The sequence below is a fragment of the Brachypodium distachyon genome, chromosome 2 (genome assembly GCF_000005505.3).
Source record: "Brachypodium distachyon strain Bd21 chromosome 2, Brachypodium_distachyon_v3.0, whole genome shotgun sequence".
In the NCBI taxonomy this organism is placed as follows: Eukaryota; Viridiplantae; Streptophyta; class Magnoliopsida; order Poales; family Poaceae; genus Brachypodium; species Brachypodium distachyon.
Window position 1 is genome coordinate 34,583,247 of NC_016132.3, and position 20,041 is coordinate 34,603,287.

Here is a 20,041-nt window from a genome sequence, read left to right on the forward strand (position 1 = left end):
AAAATATGTGGCAACTATGCTTTAATCTGTTTTTCAATGTTTAAATAGAGCAGCAATTCAGTCATTAAACAGGAAAAGTAAATGATGGAAATAGAATCAGTAGTTTCAATTTCAATAGAACTTTTGCTACAACTCAAATTAACTTCATATGATGCACAATACTGTGGGTGATCATCCATTCATTCTATGTACATTCGGACCGCAAATCAATCAGATGATCATCATCTTCCAACACGAGCTATGACAGCATCACCATGATCATCATGAGATGTAGGCCTTGACGAGTTCGGTGTAATTGTAGACTTCTCCTGTCCTGGGGCATGTGATCTTGCCCTCATTCTTTTTGGCCATCTCATCAAGGGCCTGAGATTTGCACCAGCAGCACGCACAAGAAATACATTTTAAGTTCTGAATTCTGTGAATGTTTTTTGGGTTTAGGGGTAGCAGAAGCAGCTCTGTTTGGCACGTACCTTAGTGCTGTACACATAGCCGTTGGGCAGGACTAGCGGTGGATTCTCAGTGTCCATGAGCTCCTTAGTTATGTGGCACACGAGCTTCGAGTGGTGCTGCTTGGAAAAGGGCAGCGGCTCTGCAAGTTTTCGGAATCCGTCCAGGGACAGAGGGTCTTCTTTGGGGCAGTTGCCCTCGAAGCAGAATCTTTGCAAGGTCAAGGAGGAAATAAACAAGATATTCGGGTCATGATACCACAGATTTAGATTGTGATAACAAGTGAGAAAGGGGGGGAAAGTATTGATCATGTGAAGGATACGGAGTCTTGAGAGCTGTCAGGCCTGCTTGCAGGTAGATGTTCAGTAATGGCTCCAATGTCATGCCATATAATTTATAGAATTCTTGTTTAAACTGATCCACAAGAGAGTCCCACTGGTTCAGCTCAAACAAGACCTGCGAGTAAAACAGTGTTAGCCAGGTACAAAATCAGCAATACCTTTATACTGCAGCTCCCTTTTCCTAGATGTATACTGCAGCTCTCACTGTTCCACCAGTACTCCAAGATCCGTGCAGACCATGCTTAAGCACGGACATCTTACTCCAGCTGGTATCATATTTCTGATGAAGTGATGCAACTAAACCAAGATAATATAGACAATGCTGCTAACCCAACTAAATCAAGATAATATAGACAATGCTGCTAACCTTGTAAGGAACACAGTTTGTAGTGCTTCTGAAAACTAGTGTTGCAAAAACACGTTGCAATTCTTTCATGTGTGTAGACGCCCAGGGAGCAAGGTATTTCCGACCATATGCTATAGCCTGCAGGGAGTTCTTAGCCCTGACTAGTTCCACAAACTCTTGAAGTCTCAGTAAAAACTCAAGCTTACTCTGCAGGGTAAATAATATAAGACACTAGAATGTACCAGAGAAAGATTGTATTGAGATAAAGAAGGTAATATATGACAATGAGAAGCTAGCAAAATCTGGATTCTTTAATATCTTTGGAAAAATGTAAAGAGGAACGGTCATACCCTATCTTACTCATCAATATTACCATGAACTCTTTGTAAATTATACTGTATTTCTTTTGATCTGGACGTTTCCAAGCATTAAGATGCATAGAACAAATCACTTCCGTCTTTGAATGCCGAATATAAAGAAAGACATATGACAATATCCATGCCAAATAGTTATAAATGTTGAAAACGACCTATCCGGCATCAGGTGACCAACAAGTTCAATAGTTTCAAAAGCAACTAGTATGATTGATGAACTATCAATAGTCATAGTGTCACGTGCTTAGGGAATTTGGGGATTAGAGGAAGCTCGCAGGAAGTAAGGGTGCTCTACGGGAGGACGAGGCTTGTAACCTCGTCGCCCCGTGGCAGTGAAGAGTAAAATGCACCGTCAGTCACTGAACTTGTGTTGCCCGTGCAATCTAGTCCTCATTCTCTGAAAATGCACATTTGAGTCATCAAACTAAAAAATACGGTGCAATACGATCCTATACGACCGAGAGCTACGTATTTTGATGACGTGGCATATTTCTGACAGGGATGGCCCACATACTGACAGGTATTTGGTTGGTTGTACATTTTTGCAGAACCCCCTCTGCAACTTTTTTTTTACTGTCCAAATCCCACCGATTCCTCCAGCCTCTCCACGTCTACGACACCATATTCCACGGCTTCTCTGCCACCCGCCCGTGCTCGCCAAGTTCACAAATTGAGGACCAGTCCATTGTTGTGCAACACAAGCCATTCCCACGGGCCTGGAATCTGATCCGAGGTCTCATGCCGCCGCGCTGCTAGTGCTCTGGTCCACGCACCCCGGGTGGTCGCCGGCGGCGATCCGCTCCGAGTTGATGACCACAACCATCGTCACCGACAACCAGCCACGGCCACGGTGTTCGTTCAAAATCATTTGGAATCAGAATCTGATTGACAGGAGAGAAATATCAGTTCTCAATTTTGTTCAGTTAAATGGTTAAAACTTGATTACATGTGGATAATGGCTGCTTAGTCACCGCTGTGGCCAGGGTCAAGTTCAACCAGCCGTGCCCAAATCCAAACCCTCACTAACTGAACACCTACCATAGTGATTTCAGTTGGCGTAAGCTTCTTCCTTTCCATCACGAGGCTGAAGCAAGGGCGGAGCCAGAAAAAAAGTCAAGAGGGGGCACTTAGACATTCTTAAGAAGCTCTAACTTAAATTAGTGGGGACATCAATGGTGAAAATCTAACATTTGTACTAGTGAATCAAAATTGAGTGGGGGCATTGGCCCCCATGGCTTATATGCTGGATCCGCCCATGGGTGAAGCGCATCCTTCCTAAATCCATTCACTGCCAAACACACGTTCAGTCGGCACAGAGGTGAACGAGCGAGTTCTTGACGAAGACGAGGGACACGAATCCGTTCTCGCATGCCTCGGCGTAGATCGTGCATTTCAGTCAAATTCAGATCCGTTTGTTTTTTCAGTCCATGATATAACCAAATTGGATGGATCTTCCACCCGTTTAGCTAAGAAAGAATAGATACAGAGGTGGATAATAGATCGATATGAAGATCATGAGCTGCCCCATAATGAAACCGCCAGTAGTCGCGAATATCCCCTTCTTCCCTAATCCAAGATTGGAGAAAGAAGATCTAAGAGGGCCCTATGGGGAATGTGGTCAGAAATCCTTAATAGAGTCCGACCACAACGACCGAATTAATTATCCTCATCGAGAAACTTAGACTACTAAATGGAAAAGATTTGAAAATCATGGCATGGGTCTCCTTTTTTTCTTTCTTTAGAGTTTTCTATATGCAGAATTTCTCGATGTTTTGATGAGAATTTCTTGACTTTCCAAGTCCTTCGCCGTAGCGGAGCGCGAGGAGGCGCGCGCAGGCCTGGGCCCGGGGCGACAAACAGAAATACCTCGGGCACCGACCTGAACTACCCACTGATCTCCGTGGTGCTCCAAGACAGTAACCAGTCCCGGCGGCGTTGCGCAGCCAGCCCAGCGGCGGCGCGTGGCAAGACGCACAGCAGCGGCGGCACGAGACCGGGCATCAGATTGCGGCAGCTTGCGGTCTCGGCAGCCCAGCGGATTTTTTTTTTTCAATTTGTTTTGCTTTCAGTCTTATAAACGAATCGATGGGCTTTGGATAGAAAAGAGGAAGTCGCAGAGGGGGTTCCACAAAAATGTACAGCCAGCCAAATACCTGTCAGTACGTGGGCCATCCCTGCCAGAAATGTGCCGCATCATCAAAATACGTAGCATTTTACTCGGCAGGGAATTGGGGTGCCCAAGGCACAGGGGAAAATAGGGTTTTGGGTTTTTGCTTGCTTGCTTTATTGATTGACTGGGGGGGGGGCTATAAATAGCCATTACAAACTTGGGGATCAAGCTAGGCTCTTACAGAATTGGAATAGGACTCCTAATCAGATTGGAAACAGTAGGGAAAACCTTCTACCGGATGAAACCTTTCTATCTCCAATCTAGACTCTTAGTTACTCAAATTAACTAAGCTGACCCAGACGTTAGGTCCTTCTCTGCCCTAGGTGGCCGGCGCCTATACGTGCGCCCCCACATGACACATAGTCTCAGAGATCATGGACCTATTATTCACCAGTGTTCTATCATATGGATAGATTCATTACTCCATCTCAATGTTATGCATATTGAAGAATACCAATAATGAAATAGCACGGAGTAATACAAACCTTTGATTTCTTTAACCGAGATTTATTTTCTGCACACCAAGCTAAAGCAGGAGCAATTTCCTTATTCTGAAGAGAATCAATTACTCTTTTCGCATCTAGGAAGACATCAATATCAACAAGGTCCTGCATATCAACAGCTTCAGGTTAGGTTCCTGACCGACAATGAAGGCAGTAGGTACTAACATTTCTTAGTTCCAGCATGATTTGATAGATAACATATCTCATTATCTAAATAATTATAAAAAGCAGCTGGTACTGGTAGAAAGCAACTCCTATTTCAATGTTACAGCTTCTTGTTTAGGCAATAGCATCACAAACACAAAGCAACATGTTGTCACAGGCACATAATCACACAATAGCACCAAAAAGCAGCACATTAGGCAACTGGCAAATAATCACATCTAGCTGGACACCTCAATAATAACGTTATGTCCAAAAGGAAGAGAAATTAAATTACGTCATCTCCATGACACATGGTTTGAGTAAAGCCTTCCAAACAAATGAAAGAAGTAGAAACCGAGATGTATCAATAAAATCTCCTTATTCAGCAACATGCTGGTAATGTGAAATCAGTAGAATATAACTCTAACTGAAGTTGATTCATACAGCTCAATGCGACATCAGCCAAATACAGGACACCAGTAAGGCATTTAACTCGTTCATCTCATGGGATTAGTCCCGCCTCATAGGAGTCAAACCCCGGTGGACGGCTTGGTGTCCGTGCATCCCCAACAAACCAAGTGACGCTTGGTTCTGAGTCAATAACAACACCAGTTGAAGGATTATCCATGGAATGGAAGTTACCAGTTCAATTCGGCGACTCTGAAATCTTGTATGAATATGACTGATAGTATCTACTTCCGTAACAAAGAAGCGCAATCTCAAAGCTTTGTTGTGAAAATGCAAATCAAAATTATATGCAAGCCACAGCCCACTATTTGTCTGCCTGCTGCTGCTAAATTAGATGATTCTCACTTCTTTTTTGCGGGGCACAAAGATCTATTGTCTTCCTATTCCTACTTAAAAAATCATCCTCAATCCAACCATGAGTTTCTTTTTTGCCACAACAGACATCGACACCCTCTCAATCCCAATGCCAGGTTTTGTTCACTCTACTTACAGTTTGCCAAGTTATACTTCCCTAAATATATTCTGTATAACTACGTGAATCAAGGTATTCAACCAGTATCTCCTCTTGCCCACCATTCTTATACCTGAATGCCAGAGGTCTCAGCGAGCTTGGCGGCAGTGTCGTAGTATGACATCCTCAGCATGTAATCAACTAGGATGCGCTTGAGCCGCATGTCCTCCCACTCGCCGTCGTCGCCGGCGCTGGCAGCGGCCAGCCGGTCCAGCCGCGCACGGCACCTCTGCACCTGGAGCTCCTCCGCCCGAGCGCCCTCCTCCATCTGAAGGTCGTCATCAGGAATCAATTTTTCGGCAACTAAACATAAAAGAGAGGCACGATCCTTTTCAGTAGAATCTGAGAAACACGAACTGATTAGCTAGAAAGCTGGGATCTTTTCTAAAAACAAGTATGATTCGGCCAGAGATTGGGGGATGGATGCGTGTGGGGACTGGGGGGGTTGGACAGTGCCTTGCGCTTGAGGCCATGGAGGCGAGAGACGAGGGAGGTGAGGTGGTCCACGGCGGCGGCGGCGCCGTTGTCCCCGGGCGCCGCGGAGGCGGAGGAGAGGACGGCGGCGATCTCCTTCTCGGCGAGGCGGTGGTTGGTGCGAGCGGTGGCCCTGAGGGCCTCCAGGGGCACGCGCACCAGCTGGTGCTCCAGCCGCACCGACTCCGCCGCGCGCGTCTGGCGGCCCGCCGCCGCCGACGGTGCCGGCGAGGCGGACGACGGCGACGGCGATGGCGTGTCGATGGCCATCTCCATCTTTTCTTTTTCTTCGGACTCGCCCAGAAGAGAGAGAGAAAGAGAAAAGGAGAGAGAGTTGTGGATTTGCTGGAGATTAAAAAGGAGAGAAGAGAAGAGGAGGTTTTGTGATGCTGTCTGGGTACTGATGTGCTGCTGGTGTGTTGTTTGGGCTTAATTATTCCTGGTCCAACCAATTGTTTTTCCAGTGCATCCATAAAAAATGTGTTTTTTCCCATAGGATAAAAGCAAAGGGAGATTATTTTATGAGAATAATATAAAGTGGAGTAGATCAATTCTGTCATGATCTGGGTCATGTTTGGAAAGTGAGAATGCGAGGTTGTGAAAGTTTATGGCACACACTAGTGTATGCTTTAAAGGTTCCAAAACACTTGTGACTTCCTCGTGCATAATTTGAAAAAGACACGTGTATAGTACAAATTATTATTTATATTTATATAAAATGTGTTTTTCTAGACCTAAGTCCAACAGGAACGTTGTTGCCCGTGAAGATACAATACATATTAAGGAGTTCTAAACCAACTAGGCTAAATAGTGATACAAGGCCGTGCATGGGCACAAACCCTAACGACCCACAGTTGCATGCCACAGTACCAATCTATACAAATCTACGTCACTTATTTGGGACGGAGAGAGTAGTTTTTTAAATGGGACATAAAATTTTAGAATGGAGGAGTATTTATTGTGCCACATACCTTCACTTCCATAAGTTTAAGAAGCCACTTGATCAATTAACATTGGTTTTTTACCTTAAGATCTTTCACCAGTAAAATCAACTAAAGTACCATAAAAAATAGAATTTCATCAACATCTGAATTTTTTAATATATATTATTTATTTTATTCTTTTGTATCTAGCAAAATTGTAAGGTAGAAACAAAAAAATCCTGAATTCCCCATTTAATCCGGAAAAAAAAGAGATTTTTGTTCGTAGAACATCGATAAAGAAAAAAAAACGACTATCGGATTTGAACCATGACCCTCGCATTACAAATAGACATCCTTCATCCTGGGGCGGCAAATATAGTCCATTTATTCCATCTATATTTTCTTTATGTCATTACTTTGCCAAAATAATCGTGACTGGTTACGAATCTTGACGAGTATCTCGAAAAATGAGAACATAAACATAGGTAGGCTGAGTTGACCAGAACCAAACTACTCCCGTAAGACAAGAGTTTTCTTTTCCAACCGCCAAGTATTTTCTTGAAAGGATCAGCATTCCTCGACCGCCTTCCGCTCCTTATTTTGCAGCTTGTGATGGTGGATAGGTATCCTTCGATATTGGAAAGGGAAAGAACTATCCACACAATCGGAGTGCCCAATATATTTATCCTCTGTTTTGGCCGCTTTACCAAAGAGCTAGGTATATTCAGATCATCCTACAAACGATCACCGTTGTAATACCTCAATAGGTCCGGAAATGGACCAAAATCTTTCTATCTGCCACGAAAAAGAATGAAAACAAAATCGTTTACATGCGGAACATTGTTGAAACATAATTTTCCATATTCATACATGTGGAATTCCACATATCGACTTTGTGGCTCAGTCTAAAGTTCGACCAAAACCCAATCTCATCCAAATCAACCTCATAATATGCCTAAATACCTAGAATCTCTCCTGAAACGCCTCCATGACCATGACCCATCGCAATCCCACATCTTTTGTGCCTCCACGTTGTTGTTGCATTGACCCCGGCTAGCGTGCGCCTCTTCGTCAGCACGACAATTACTTCGTCAGCCGCCTATCCTCCACCCCTCCGAACGCCTTCACCCCCTGATTTTTATGTTCCAGAAAACATTCACTTTATTTACCTCCATATTCGTTCTGTGTTCATTTTCGGTAATGTTTACTTCCACTTTCGCTAAAAATACAAAAACAAATGTGATAACACAGAGTTCCATCCCTTTTTGGCCCTACATTTGAGTGTTTTGTACCCTGATATCAGAAATCACGAGCATGGGCTCTTGGCCTCTTGCAGATCACTCGTAGTTTTAAGCATCTAAGACTAAGGGAGGACTGCCCTGATACAGAGCTGTGGACGAGCACCAGCTGCTTCATCACAGTGATAAAATGTGTGCAATATGACCTCGTTATGCTGCAAGATAAAGCCATTCGAGCACAGCCATACATGTAAAGACATCAAAATTTGGGTAATCGAATTGAGGTAGATGGCACAAATACAGTGAGATGATAGTGTGATATTTCTTCTCGCATATATTACCTGATGAAAAGTAGCTCTAATCTAGGGAATGTCGGCAACATTAGTTTAGCATATTATTTGGGAGTGCGAAGGTGTCCATTCACAGTTCCCCAGAGGAAACGAGCTGACAAAAAGGATGTTTTGAGAATACATCAATTCAAAATTATTTCAAGAACTTGGCAAGTGTTTGGAGCTGGCAGTTGAAATCATATCACGAATCACATGTGGATCGCCTTGTCGTAGGTCTGCATGCACGCCTCCTTCAGGGCCTCGCTCACTGTCGGATGTGCGTGGCATGTCCGGGCAATGTCCTCGCTCGACGCTCCATACTGAAGTGCAAGCACAGCCTCATGGATGATCTCTCCCGCACCAGGGGACATTATGTGTACACCAAGGATTCTGTCCGTTTCCTTCTCGGAAATTACCTTCACCATCCCTTCAGCATCATCGATTGCCTTTGCCCGACTGTTAGCCAACAGGGGAAACTTCCCAACCTGGTAGGCTACTCCAGATGCCTTGACTTGTTCTTCCGTCTTGCCAACAGAGGCCACCTCTGGGTGTGTGTACACCACGCCGGGTACAGTGTCATAATCAACATGGCCCTCCTTCCCCGCAATAAATTCAACACATGCAACACCATCTTCTTCAGCTTTGTGTGCAAGCATTGGTCCAGGTATCGCATCCCCAATAGCATAGACACCCTTAACGTTTGTCATAAATCGCTTGTCGACAAGGATCCTTCCACCCTTGTCTGTCTCAACACCAATGGCATCCAACCCAATGCCAGCAGTGTATGGGACTCTGCCGGCAGATACAAGGACAATATCAGCATCAATAATAGTCTGCTCTCCACCAGCTGCAGGCTCCACAGTTAACTTGACACCACTTCCAGAAGTATCAACCCCAACTACCTTTGTCTTGAGCATGAACTTCATTTTTTGCTTCTCCAGCATACGTTGAAACTGCTTCCTTATCTCTCCATCCATGGATGGGACAATATCAGGGGCAAACTCAACGACAGTGACCTCAGACCCAAGCCTGTTCCAAACAGAACCCATCTCTAGACCTATGTATCCAGCTCCAATAACCACCAACTTCTTTGGTATTTCTGAAAGTGCAAGAGCTCCAGTAGATGACACAATCTTTTTCTCATCTATTGTAACTCCGGGGAGAGATTTCACATCTGAGCCAGTGGCAACAATTATGTTCTTCCCTTTGACGATAGTGCTACCACCATCGACTAAATCCACAGATACCTCTGATGGGGAGACGAGCTTCCCGAACCCTTTAACATATTCAACCTTGTTCTTCTTGAACAGGCCTTCAATGCCTTTTGTAAGCCCAGCAACAGCCTTGTCTTTCTGAGACATCATTGCAGGCAGATCTACCTCTAGATTGGAGAACTTGACACCATGGTGTGCAAAAGAAGACTTCGCCTCATGGTACATATGTGATGAATGCAGAAGAGCCTGGAATGGTCAGGAAGGAACACACATTAGATCCAAATGCTACAACCGAACGACACAGTTGCAATTTTGCAGGTTTCCGATATGCTAGCTTCAAATTACAGCCAAACCACAATTTTTAAAACAGAAATACAATAGATTTTGCAGCAGTATTTGAGGAATCACCTCTCGGTGTATTTATCTGGTTTGACCACATAACAGGTGATAATATATATTAAAAACTAGAAACCATACAAATAAGCTAAATGCATGCCTGACCAGTGTAGAATTAGCAAAACAGCTTGAAGGTTGATCAACTAAAAATTAACTTGAAGTAAGCTTGGTATTCCAATGGAAATCTACTTATTCCCTCCGTCCAACAAAGGATGTCTCAAGTTTGTCAAAATTTGGATGTATCTAGGCATGACTTAGTGTATAGATGCCTTCAAATTTGATCAAAGTTGAGACATCCTTTGTTGGACGGAGGGGGTATACACAATACTTAGTTGAAATTGAACACTATGGAGAATCAAGACGAGAACTGAAGGCTCTATTTGAGCATATATCCTCTCAGTAACATCATTGAGAAGCTAGAGCAAGAAAGTAAAAACTAAAGAAAACAGAAACTGAATGCTTAAAGCTTGAGCTCTCAAAGTACTTGAATTTGACATCATCTCTTCAAGGAAACTGCAAATTCAATTAACATTTTTTGAACCCACAAATAGAGAGCATTATAAACAACTGGTATTGCATTCGAACAATATAACAGCATTCAAGAGTCCAGACCAACTTGTGAGGTTTATTTATGATCCATCATCTAGCTTCTAAATTTATTTGAACATTGGGAAAACACCGCGGCTATTTTATTGGATCAGATCAGTTGACGCCACCTTATATGCACCGCCAGACCTGGTTTCAACCAGTAATACGGTAGTATGGACCCTAAGAGCTAAAACCAACACAGATATTGGCAAACCCCCAGTAATACTAAGTTATGGACCCAAACACCTAAAACAACACAGCTATCTACAAATGGTATTGGGAATTAGCAAATGAGGAAGCTGGGAACACATAAACGTACACAGACTAGCACAAAAATTGTATAACAAGATATAGAATAGCTAAAGAACCAGACTCAAATGACGTAAAGAAAAAATCATATAAAACAATTGACACTAGTTGAGGTCTATCTGATATTCACACCCCACGTTAATGTCATCCGTGTACACTACCAAATGCCTGCCTTTGTTTGCAGCAGTTGTGGCATATCTGCAATTGTGCATATGAGATGTCAATAAACAACGAAGGCACAAACCTGTTGCACTATAAACTATCAAAATTTTGGTACACCAACAAGAGCTATCACCTACTTCTAACACATTTACCACTGGAGGGCATCAACCTGAAGAAACAATGCACTACACCACTACCTTGCAATCAATAACCCAAGCAAACATCAGCTACAAAATAGGTCACCAAAAGTCCAAAACATCCCCGCACTGAATTCTCCAGCTCATCCAGTGTTGAGTGATGATAATGGTAGCCTCATGACCTCATCAGCATGCCCCCAGAGTAAACCCCTGGAAATTGCATAACCTACAAGGAATCAACTAGAACAAAGTCCACAACTAACGCCCAAATCACCACAAGTTACGCGCCTGCGCCCCGCAAACCCTAGCGCCGAAATCGTGATGCGACACGCACGGATCTACGACCTCCGGGCTATCTCCAACGACACGAAGCTAGCGCATCCATCTGGATCGCGTATCCACAAAGGAGGCGGCGGCGGCAAGAATAAGATACCTTGGACGGGATGCAGCCGACGTTGAGGCAGGTGCCCCCGAGCGCGCCCCTCTTCTCGATGCAGGTGGTCTTGAGCCCGAGCTGCGCCGCCTTGATGGCCGCCACGTACCCGCCGGGCCCGCCGCCGATCACGACGACGTCGCTCTCCTCCGCGGACGACGCGTACCCCCTCCACGCGGCGGAGACCCCCGCCGCGTGAGGCCGCCGCAGCAGCACGGCCTCCGCCGCGCGCCTCCTCGCCAAGCTCGCCATCGCCATCTCGCAGACCCTTCCTCCTCGCTTCGATTTTCCTTTTGGGGGGAAATATACGTGGAAATTCTCCTCTTCTTTTGGTTTCTGACCTTCCGCGCAAGAAAGAAGAGGAGAGAAATGGCAGAGTTGTGAATACTGAACACGAAGGGTCAAGGAATACTGCCACGACTCACGAGCAGGTGCGGTGTACACTCTGCGTGCAGGGAGTGGGCGACCATGATCTAAGGCCGACATGTGGGCCATCACGTACGGGAAGTTCATCCGGGCCCAGCCTGTCAGCGTGAAGGAACCGGTACGTGGCTACTGGGCCCTATGGGAATTTGGGAAGGCCTTAACTTTCGCAATTTCGGGCCCAAAGTTGAAAGAGCTACGGTGCAAAGAATTTTGACAAAGTTGGGGCATATTTCATCAAATGTACTCCGTAGTACTCTTTCATTTCCATAATTCTTGTCTAAAATTTGATAAAAATGGATGTATTTATTTCTAAAAAGTGTCTACATACATGTAGACAAGAATTATGGAACGGAGGGAGTATCTTCGTATCACAACGTAGGACGCAGAATTTTTGTTGGCAAGAAGTGTCAAAATATACAATGTCAGACTATGATATTGTTACGAATGCTATATTAAAAAAATGCTACTTAGACTGGTAACTATTCTCTCAACTGTTGTCTTTTTTTAGATCATCACCAGCTTTGTACCCGTGCTTTGCTACGGATCATCACGAAAAGAAATAGGAGTGTCTATTTCTCAATCGACTAAAAAATAGTTATTTCTCGGTTGGCAATTGTAGCTATCCAATGAATTTTCTTATCCCTCGGACTTACATTAACCTTGCACAAAATCTCAATGATTGAATCAAAAGGTTGTTATGAACGACTTAGAAATAGTTATTTCTCAGTCGCTTAAGAAATAAACCGAAAATAAAACTTACAACATAAGACAACATGATAGTCAGCTTATGATAGGCTTTGCTGAAGTTGAACTCTGAACCCAAACTAATGGAGGTGGGAGAGGAAAGACAATAGCAGAGACTATGTAAGTGAGGATTGTGATCTAAAGTTTTAACTCTTGAGTTTGTACAATTTACTTGATAGGGGTGACAAGAGAAGGATTAGAAAGAAATGAATTGACGACCACCAAATCCAAACTTTACAAGTAGGAAAGATACTAACTTTTGTTCGTGAGAAGTGTCAAGATATACAATGTCAGACTATAATGTTATTATATATTCCCTCCGTTTCATAATCCTTGTCTCAAATTTTTCAAAAAATTGATATATCTATTCCTAAAAAGCATCTAGATACATGTAATATTTCGGCAAGAATTATGATACGGATGGAGTATGAATAAGTGGCCTGTGCGTTGCTATGATCTTCACAAATTATTTATATTCAGAACATGCTACTTACAGACTGATAACTATTCTCTTTATTGTTGCCTTTTTTTTAGAACATGTGGCAAACGTTGCTAATGGGCTTAGGTCAAGCCCATAAATTCTGGCTGCTGTGGTAGCAGAGATTTGCAGATGAAGGAAGATCAACTGTAAATGATATAAATGTATTTCATAATGGATATAATGATCTTCTTTTATCATCGCAGTTGTTGATATTTTTTATTAGAAGATTGGTCAAAGTTAAGAATATTTGACAATAAGCAAAAGTTACACACCCCATATTTTGGAACGAATGAATATAACTTTTGCATCATCTTTGTTCGAAGCTATTTTTAAAATTTATTAAAAAATATATGCTACATATACTCCCTCCGTTTCATAAAGATTGACACGCTTTTGAAGTAGAGCTAGTTCAAAACCGCGCCAAACTTTATATGGAACGGAGGGAGTATATAATACGTGTATCAAATAAATATACTACGGAGTAATTAACCCAATCCACGCAGCGGACCAGTGCAAAGCAGAGTCATCCGGCGAACCACGTTCTGTTCGCCGTTTAGTACCACCTCGACCGTGACGTGCGGATTCAACGCGTAGATATACCTTGGCCGGCCACACGTAGCGCCGCGCGGCAAGCGCGGTTAGCACAGCAGTCAAATCGATTCGTACGTTGAGACCACAAGCGGTAGCGCGAGGAGCGGAGCGGCTTGCCCCTCTCGCGATCGACGGCGCGCCGCCGGTAGCAAAAGAGAGCGGCACAGACAAAAAACGGACGCAAAATAACCGGAGGCAGCCAACGAACGACTATAGTTGAATAATAAAATGAACGTGTTAAACCGAATAATAACCGGACACAAACACACGCGGACGAACCGACGGATTGTGAAATGGAGAGGCGCTTCCTAGAACAACAGCAGAAGATGACGCGACATACAGATAATTGGCAGCAGAGGATGATGACACGTTGCGACGACATACAGATACAGATAAAGCCGGTTCAGGATTCAGTTAGCTCGATCGGGGCACCCTTCTCAAGAGCGGCGGCGCACTCGATCCGACTCTCGTGTAGCTACTCGATGGCGGGTTGTGTTCTTCGGGAGCGGCAGCGCGCTTTGGCGTTACTATTTCTCATAGCACACAACACGTGTGCTTTGCTTTTTCCTCTTTTTTGAATACAAATATACATGTCTTAACTTGCGCTTAAGAAAAAGAGATCTCAAAAAAAATACTCCGTACATGTTGTAACGGACTGATAAAAGAGTAAATTGCAGAGGAACACATAAGTAGCAGCTCTTGTAACAGAAAACCACGAATCCAAGTTTTTTTAACTAATACCACGACATGAAAACTAATGAATAACAAAAAACCCGAAAGTGGCCGGTTGGAGCTAGTTAGCATTTGTGGCCCACATGTCATACACAAGAGCCGGTTCTTTGGCTCGCAGCTCATTCCCGGCAGCCGAGCCGACTCTTCATTTACACGTGGACGAGCCGGCTCGTTCCCCTCTCCTTCCCGTTCTTCTTCCCAGCTACGGCCACGAGTGCCCCCCGCCGCCGCGCCGAGCGCAACCGCACAAGACGACACCACATCCGCAGGCGCGGATCTGAGCGTTAGTGGGAGAGAGATCGGTGGAGATGGCAGGGAGGCTAACCGCGATGGGGTCCCGCGTCCTTGGCGGCCATGGCGCCGCCGCACGTGCCGCAACCTCCGCTCTCCGGCACCGCGCCGGCATGGGTCTCCCCGCCGGCAGACACATCGTTCCTGACAAGCCCGTAAGCTAGGACACAGCCCCCCCCCCCCCCCCCCCCACACACACACACCCGTCTCTCCTTTTCTCTCTTCGTGTCATCGGGGGGATTGGGGGGTGCTCCTCGCAGCTGCCGACGAACGACGAGCTGGTGTGGGACAACGGAACGCCCTTCCCGGAGCAGGGACGACGAGCCAGTCCCAGACCCCGGGCGTCCTCTCGGCCAGGCCCAGTTCTGCCGCCCTGCAAACCCACCGGCCATTACCGCCGGAGCAGCAGCGGCGCGTGTCCCGATCCGGTGGAGCCTGTCCCGATCGAGGAAGACGGACTCGAGGTAGACGGTGTCCTTTCTTCGGCTCAGCAGCTGTTGGCTCGGCTCAAGCCGATGGCTCAAATAAAAATTATCTCAGAAACCTGTCTCTTGAGTATGACGTGTGGGTCCGAATCATTAACTTGGATAAAACCAATGATTTATGTGTTTTTTTTTACTCATTAGTCGGTACGAGTTAAAAGCTTTTGAATTCGTGGGTTTTTGTTACGAGAGCCTCTCGATGTCTCTGTGCAATTTACTCTCGGTAAGACTGCGGCCGGCCCGTGAAACGGTGAAAGGCCTGGCGAAGATTCTCGCCTTTTCACCCAAACGGATATCCTGCTCTGCCTAGTTTGCATCGACGCTTCTCCCACTTGAAAACGGCAACGCACACGCTTCCATCGGGGAGGGACAACAACACAGCTGCAACTCTGCAAGCAGAGCAAAGGGAGCGCCGCGAAGCCGACGATTCAAGCCTGACCGACGATGGAGGTCAAGTGCCGGCGTCTGGAGGGGAAGGTGGCCGTCGTGACGGCCTCCACGCAGGGCATCGGCCTCGCCATCGCCGAGCGCCTCGGCCTCGAGGGCGCCGCCGTCGTCATCTCTTCACGCAGGCAGGTCGACACTCTTCCCCACCCTCCTCCTGCCTGGTGGTTCTCGGTTGCCTCTGCGCCAGCTCGTTTCTCTCTGATCTGGGTGGTTTCTTTGCTGCAGAAGAACGTGGACGAGGCGGTGGCGGGGCTCAGGGCCAAGGGGATCACCGTGCTCGGAGCCGTCTGCCACGTCTCCAACGCGGAGCAGCGCAAGCACCTCATCGACGCGGCCGTCAAGGTGAGTTTGAGAATTTTGGGATCTCTGGCTCTGACTGTAGTGGGCGGTGATTCCGTGCGTCGGTGCTGTGGTTACTTATTACAGTATTATCAGATTCGTTACTTAGGAGTTGGGATGTTGGAAGAGATCAGCACTCTGTAGTTCAATTTTGGTCTGGGGTGAGGATTAGGTTTACGACTGAGTTGTTCTTAGCATATTGACTGAATTCAGCATAGCATTCTTGTTGCCTGTTGGGCAAAATGTGAGGGGGGCGAAACTGCAGTTCTGAACAAAGCAGTTTTCTGTCGAAACCCAACTAGAGATCTCATTTGGAGAGCAGTATATGTGCATCCACAACTGTGGAAATTTTTTAGTTCTTTACTATGTAACTAATAAATTGAAACACATTCATCCACGTCTCCACCTGATTTTCCAAACTTGCTTGAAGTTATTTAACAAAAATATATCAAACGAACCAACTAAAACTCAATGAACCACAATAACCAACCACCTAAAAAATCTCTAACAGTAATGGAAGATGATGCCTGATGCGGTACACAAATCCGTAGGTGTGGCACCAGCCTAGGCGGAACTGAGTGAGCCTGACAGCATGGCCAAGGTGTGGAATGGGCCAAGTCGACAGTAATGTCCTAATGTGACCAGTTATATAATTTGTATCCATAGCAAATCACGGGTATTCAGTTAGTTTATTTAAATTGTATAGTTGCTACTCAGTTGAGCTTAAATTCCCTCCATGTCTGATGATGTGAGCTTACACTACCTCCATGTCTGATGATGTAATAAGAGTCTATGATAGATTCACACAGTTAGTGTATGAACTTACATGTACTTATGCTTATAGCAACCAAGCATTAAAATTATTGTAGCAGTGAACAGTTTGTAGTTTGTACGTCGATTTGTGATATAAGAGATAGTTTGGGGATGAAGAAAGAAGAATCAGGGAGCAGAATGCATTTTCTCTCAGTCGATAGGCAATACCATTACACGACAAGGCTTAAAACCAGGTTCTCGTGCAGCCTGTCCATGAAGCTAGAATGTAACGCAATTAGTGACCTGAATGACATGAGCCAGCAGCTGACACAGCCCAAGTGCCTGGAGTTCAAATTATGACGGGTCTCGCCTCCTTTTGTGGGTTTTTTGTTCGTGATGTTCATTATCATTGGCACCAGGCGATTCTGTTCCTGTACAGAGCTGCTCCATGACAACAATTATTTATGTTTTGCAGAATTTTGGACATATTGATATTGTTGTCTCCAATGCCGCTGCAAATCCCTCCGTAGAGGGCATACTCGAAACGAAAGAGTCCGTACTTGACAAGCTATGGGACATTAATGTTAAAGCTTCCATTCTTCTTCTTCAGGTAAATGAATTCTGCATTCTAAATCACAATTTACATGTTCTATAGATCAACTTTTGTGCAGTACATCACTTATTCTTTTCCTTATGTTAGGATGCCGCACCACACTTGACGAACGGATCATCTGTGATAATAATTTCTTCAATTACTGGTTATAATCCTGAATCAGGTTTAGCGATGTATGGTGTTACAAAAACTGCTCTTTTGGGTCTCACAAAGGTATATGTTAATCCTTCGTAACTGTTGTGTTGGTCCTGCGTCTGCGTATTGATTCATATCAAAGCTGTCTTGTCATTCTCTTTATATAAAGAATGGAGAACAATGTTCCGTTGTGTTCATTAATCCCTTTGTTTCACTTTATTTTTGTCCACAAACCACCATGTGCATAACCGCACAGACCTTGCAAGCACTGAAACTGAGAAAAAGTTAACGGGGTGTGCTTAGTTGTTACCTATCAAATATTAAAAGATATGCTCCGAACACCTAATCTCTTAAAGCATTTAACTATGGGTAGTCAGTGGAATCATTGCATCTTGATTCGCTCAATGGACTATTACGTTCAAATGATGATTCTTGGGAGTTGGGACCATGGACTGATATAGTAAAACGGACAGGGTAGTTGTTATGATAAAAATATTATATATGTGAGAACATATTTATTGTAAGCTGTTAACTAGTGCACAGTTGATTAAACAAGGATCACATTTAGGTAACACTTAATTATATGTGAGAGTTATGTTCGACAGCTGAGACATGCTCCTTCCTTGTGGTGACACTTGACTTTAGAGAGCAAAGCTGACCCTATCACGGTGAGTGTATGCTCCTAAGAAATTATGCAAAATGATCTGGTAGCTACAAGTTAATTACAATTAAACCTTAAATTTTCTCTAACTGGGAATTTTCTCGCTGTATAAGTATAAGAGATTGAATGTTGGACTACCTTGAGAAAGTTTTTCAGTTGGATACTACATTTCTTCCAAATCCTTGCACAATACCGCGATAATTGTTTATGTACTGTGAAGTATATAGACTACAGTTAACAATATTCAGTGATTTTCACATCCGTGAAGGCCTAACCATGATTTATGTGACTACGAATATGCAAACAGGTGCTCACAAGCTCGATAGAAGTTATTTAATTAGCATGATGACTGTTGCACTCACATATGGCGCCAGATATTGCATGGGAGCTATAGTTTAGAATACCAGTATACCACATTTCCTGGACTTAAAAAAGGAAAATTATAAACTTTGTAAAGATATTATATTAGTGATGATTGTAGATTTTCTTTACTTATCCTTGTGTGCACATGATTTTGAATTGTTTTGTTGTGCATTTCGAAATAATATCAAAACACTCACACGTCTGGTATGATTGCTCAAAAATATGATCACAAGTGCATTGTACAAAAACAAAAGAGACTATAACTACGCTGTACAAAAATTAAGTGCAATCATATCTTTTTCTTTTGTATGATGCACATATTATAATATTTGCACATTTCTTTTGCACATGATTTTTATGTGGTCACCTGTAAGCTTACATATGCTTTTCCTTCAAAATTGTCATGGTATACATTGTTTTGGACCTGAAGAGCTCTTTTCTCCACTGATTATCCTTTTCTAATTTCTAGGCTCTTGCTTCCGAGATGGGCCCAAAGACTCGTGTTAACTGTATAGCTCCTGGTTTTGTTCCTACACGTTTTGCTGGCTTCCTCACAACTAATGAGACCCTTGTAAGTAGTACTCCTTTTCCGTATATTTTGATTGCAAACTATTTCAGAACAAATGTTTACTGTGTAAATAGTTATAGTTCCTGCACCAACAAAATCCAATATATGTATTCTTCCATGGACATGTACCTAACCAAAACATTTTACAGAGAAAGGAGCTTATCGAGAGGAGCTCGCTCAAGAGACTGGGCACCGTGGAAGACATGGCTTCAGCCGCAGCGTTCCTGGCATCTGATGACGCGTCGTTCATTACAGCTGAGACCATTGTCGTTGCTGGAGGAACACAATCCAGACTGTAAACCTGGCTGAAGTCCGGAGGCTCAAATCAGCTGAAGTTGAGTACATTACATTGGCATGGTCAATAAATCTAGTGCTGGTATAGGTACGCTAGTACTGCTGTGTCGCCCTTAGATAATCACATGTATACTGTAATAAATTTGATGACAATTTTGTTTTGGACGCAATATCATCATTAAACTTGTTTGGATAGTTCGATATAGTCCTTGAACTAAAAAACTGCCCTTGTAGAACACCAAACTTGTTTATATACTGTATATCTTGCTTTCTCGCTGATGTGGCACTTTTGCGATGAACGGGGCCTACAACAGCCACCACGAGTAGTCGTGTCTAGCTTGTAAGCTCTAGAGTAAATTACACCGCATGTCCATGAACTTGGCAGCGATATTTAGTTTCATCCATTAACTTGAAAACTATTCAAATGACTCACTAAACTTGACAGCTTTGTTCATTTTAGTCCAAATGGTCAAAATCAGGTGAAATTCGTCCACGATGGCATGTGTCGTGGACCTGGCTGGTGTGTGAGGGGACTTTTCACAATTTTCTATGGACCTTTTCTGTTTAATCCCCTCGAATCTCTAGAATGGGGAGACGTTGCCCTCGCCGGTGAA

The 20,041-nt window shown here is 44.1% G+C and overlaps 3 protein-coding genes and 1 long non-coding RNA gene across 4 annotated transcripts; 1 reads left to right on the plus strand and 3 right to left on the minus strand.

The window, feature by feature from the left end:
- Window positions 1–64: 64 nt before the first annotated feature.
- Window positions 65–6,099, minus strand: LOC100830732 (protein MAEA homolog). The gene is made up of 7 exons (XM_003568815.4): window positions 5,761–6,099; window positions 5,378–5,572; window positions 4,164–4,286; window positions 1,156–1,341; window positions 770–903; window positions 471–657; window positions 65–363 (listed from the first exon to the last, which is right to left on the minus strand). The coding sequence occupies exons 1-7, from the start codon at window positions 6,052–6,054 to the stop codon at window positions 262–264; spliced, it is 1,221 nt and encodes a 406-aa protein (XP_003568863.1). The 5' UTR covers window positions 6,055–6,099; the 3' UTR covers window positions 65–261.
- Window positions 1,864–4,157, minus strand: LOC112270629. Its single transcript, XR_002962952.1, has 2 exons — window positions 2,547–4,157; window positions 1,864–2,389 (listed from the first exon to the last, which is right to left on the minus strand). It is a non-coding gene; the product is annotated as an uncharacterized LOC112270629 (long non-coding RNA).
- A 2,091-nt stretch (window positions 6,100–8,190) lies between the features above and the next one.
- LOC100830109 (dihydrolipoyl dehydrogenase, mitochondrial) lies at window positions 8,191–11,897 on the minus strand. The gene is made up of 2 exons (XM_003568813.4): window positions 11,508–11,897; window positions 8,191–9,728 (listed from the first exon to the last, which is right to left on the minus strand). Exons 1-2 carry the CDS (start codon window positions 11,763–11,765, stop codon window positions 8,478–8,480), a joined length of 1,509 nt encoding a protein of 502 aa, XP_003568861.1. The 5' UTR covers window positions 11,766–11,897; the 3' UTR covers window positions 8,191–8,477.
- Window positions 11,898–15,563: 3,666 nt separating this feature from the next.
- LOC100832643 (tropinone reductase-like 3) lies at window positions 15,564–19,704 on the plus strand. The gene is made up of 6 exons (XM_003568823.4): window positions 15,564–15,830; window positions 15,927–16,043; window positions 17,269–17,403; window positions 17,494–17,619; window positions 19,035–19,136; window positions 19,283–19,704. The coding sequence occupies exons 1-6, from the start codon at window positions 15,699–15,701 to the stop codon at window positions 19,430–19,432; spliced, it is 762 nt and encodes a 253-aa protein (XP_003568871.1). The 5' UTR covers window positions 15,564–15,698; the 3' UTR covers window positions 19,433–19,704.
- Window positions 19,705–20,041: the final 337 nt, after the last annotated feature.

Coding starts and splice junctions, on each gene's coding strand:
- LOC100830732 (XM_003568815.4), bottom strand. CDS start 6,054: ATGGAGATGGCCATCGACACGCCATCGCCGTCGCCGTCGTCCGCCTCG. Junction 5,573..5,760: donor TCCATGGCCTCAAGCGCAAG/GCACTGTCCAAC, acceptor GACGACCTTCAG/ATGGAGGAGGGCGCTCGGGC. Junction 1,342..4,163: donor CTCGGTTAAAGAAATCAAAG/GTTTGTATTACT, acceptor TTTACCCTGCAG/AGTAAGCTTGAGTTTTTACT.
- LOC100830109 (XM_003568813.4), bottom strand. CDS start 11,765: ATGGCGATGGCGAGCTTGGCGAGGAGGCGCGCGGCGGAGGCCGTGCTG. Junction 9,729..11,507: donor TCGGCTGCATCCCGTCCAAG/GTATCTTATTCT, acceptor TGACCATTCCAG/GCTCTTCTGCATTCATCACA.
- LOC100832643 (XM_003568823.4), top strand. CDS start 15,699: ATGGAGGTCAAGTGCCGGCGTCTGGAGGGGAAGGTGGCCGTCGTGACG. Junction 15,831..15,926: donor TCATCTCTTCACGCAGGCAG/GTCGACACTCTT, acceptor TCTTTGCTGCAG/AAGAACGTGGACGAGGCGGT. Junction 19,137..19,282: donor TCACAACTAATGAGACCCTT/GTAAGTAGTACT, acceptor AACATTTTACAG/AGAAAGGAGCTTATCGAGAG.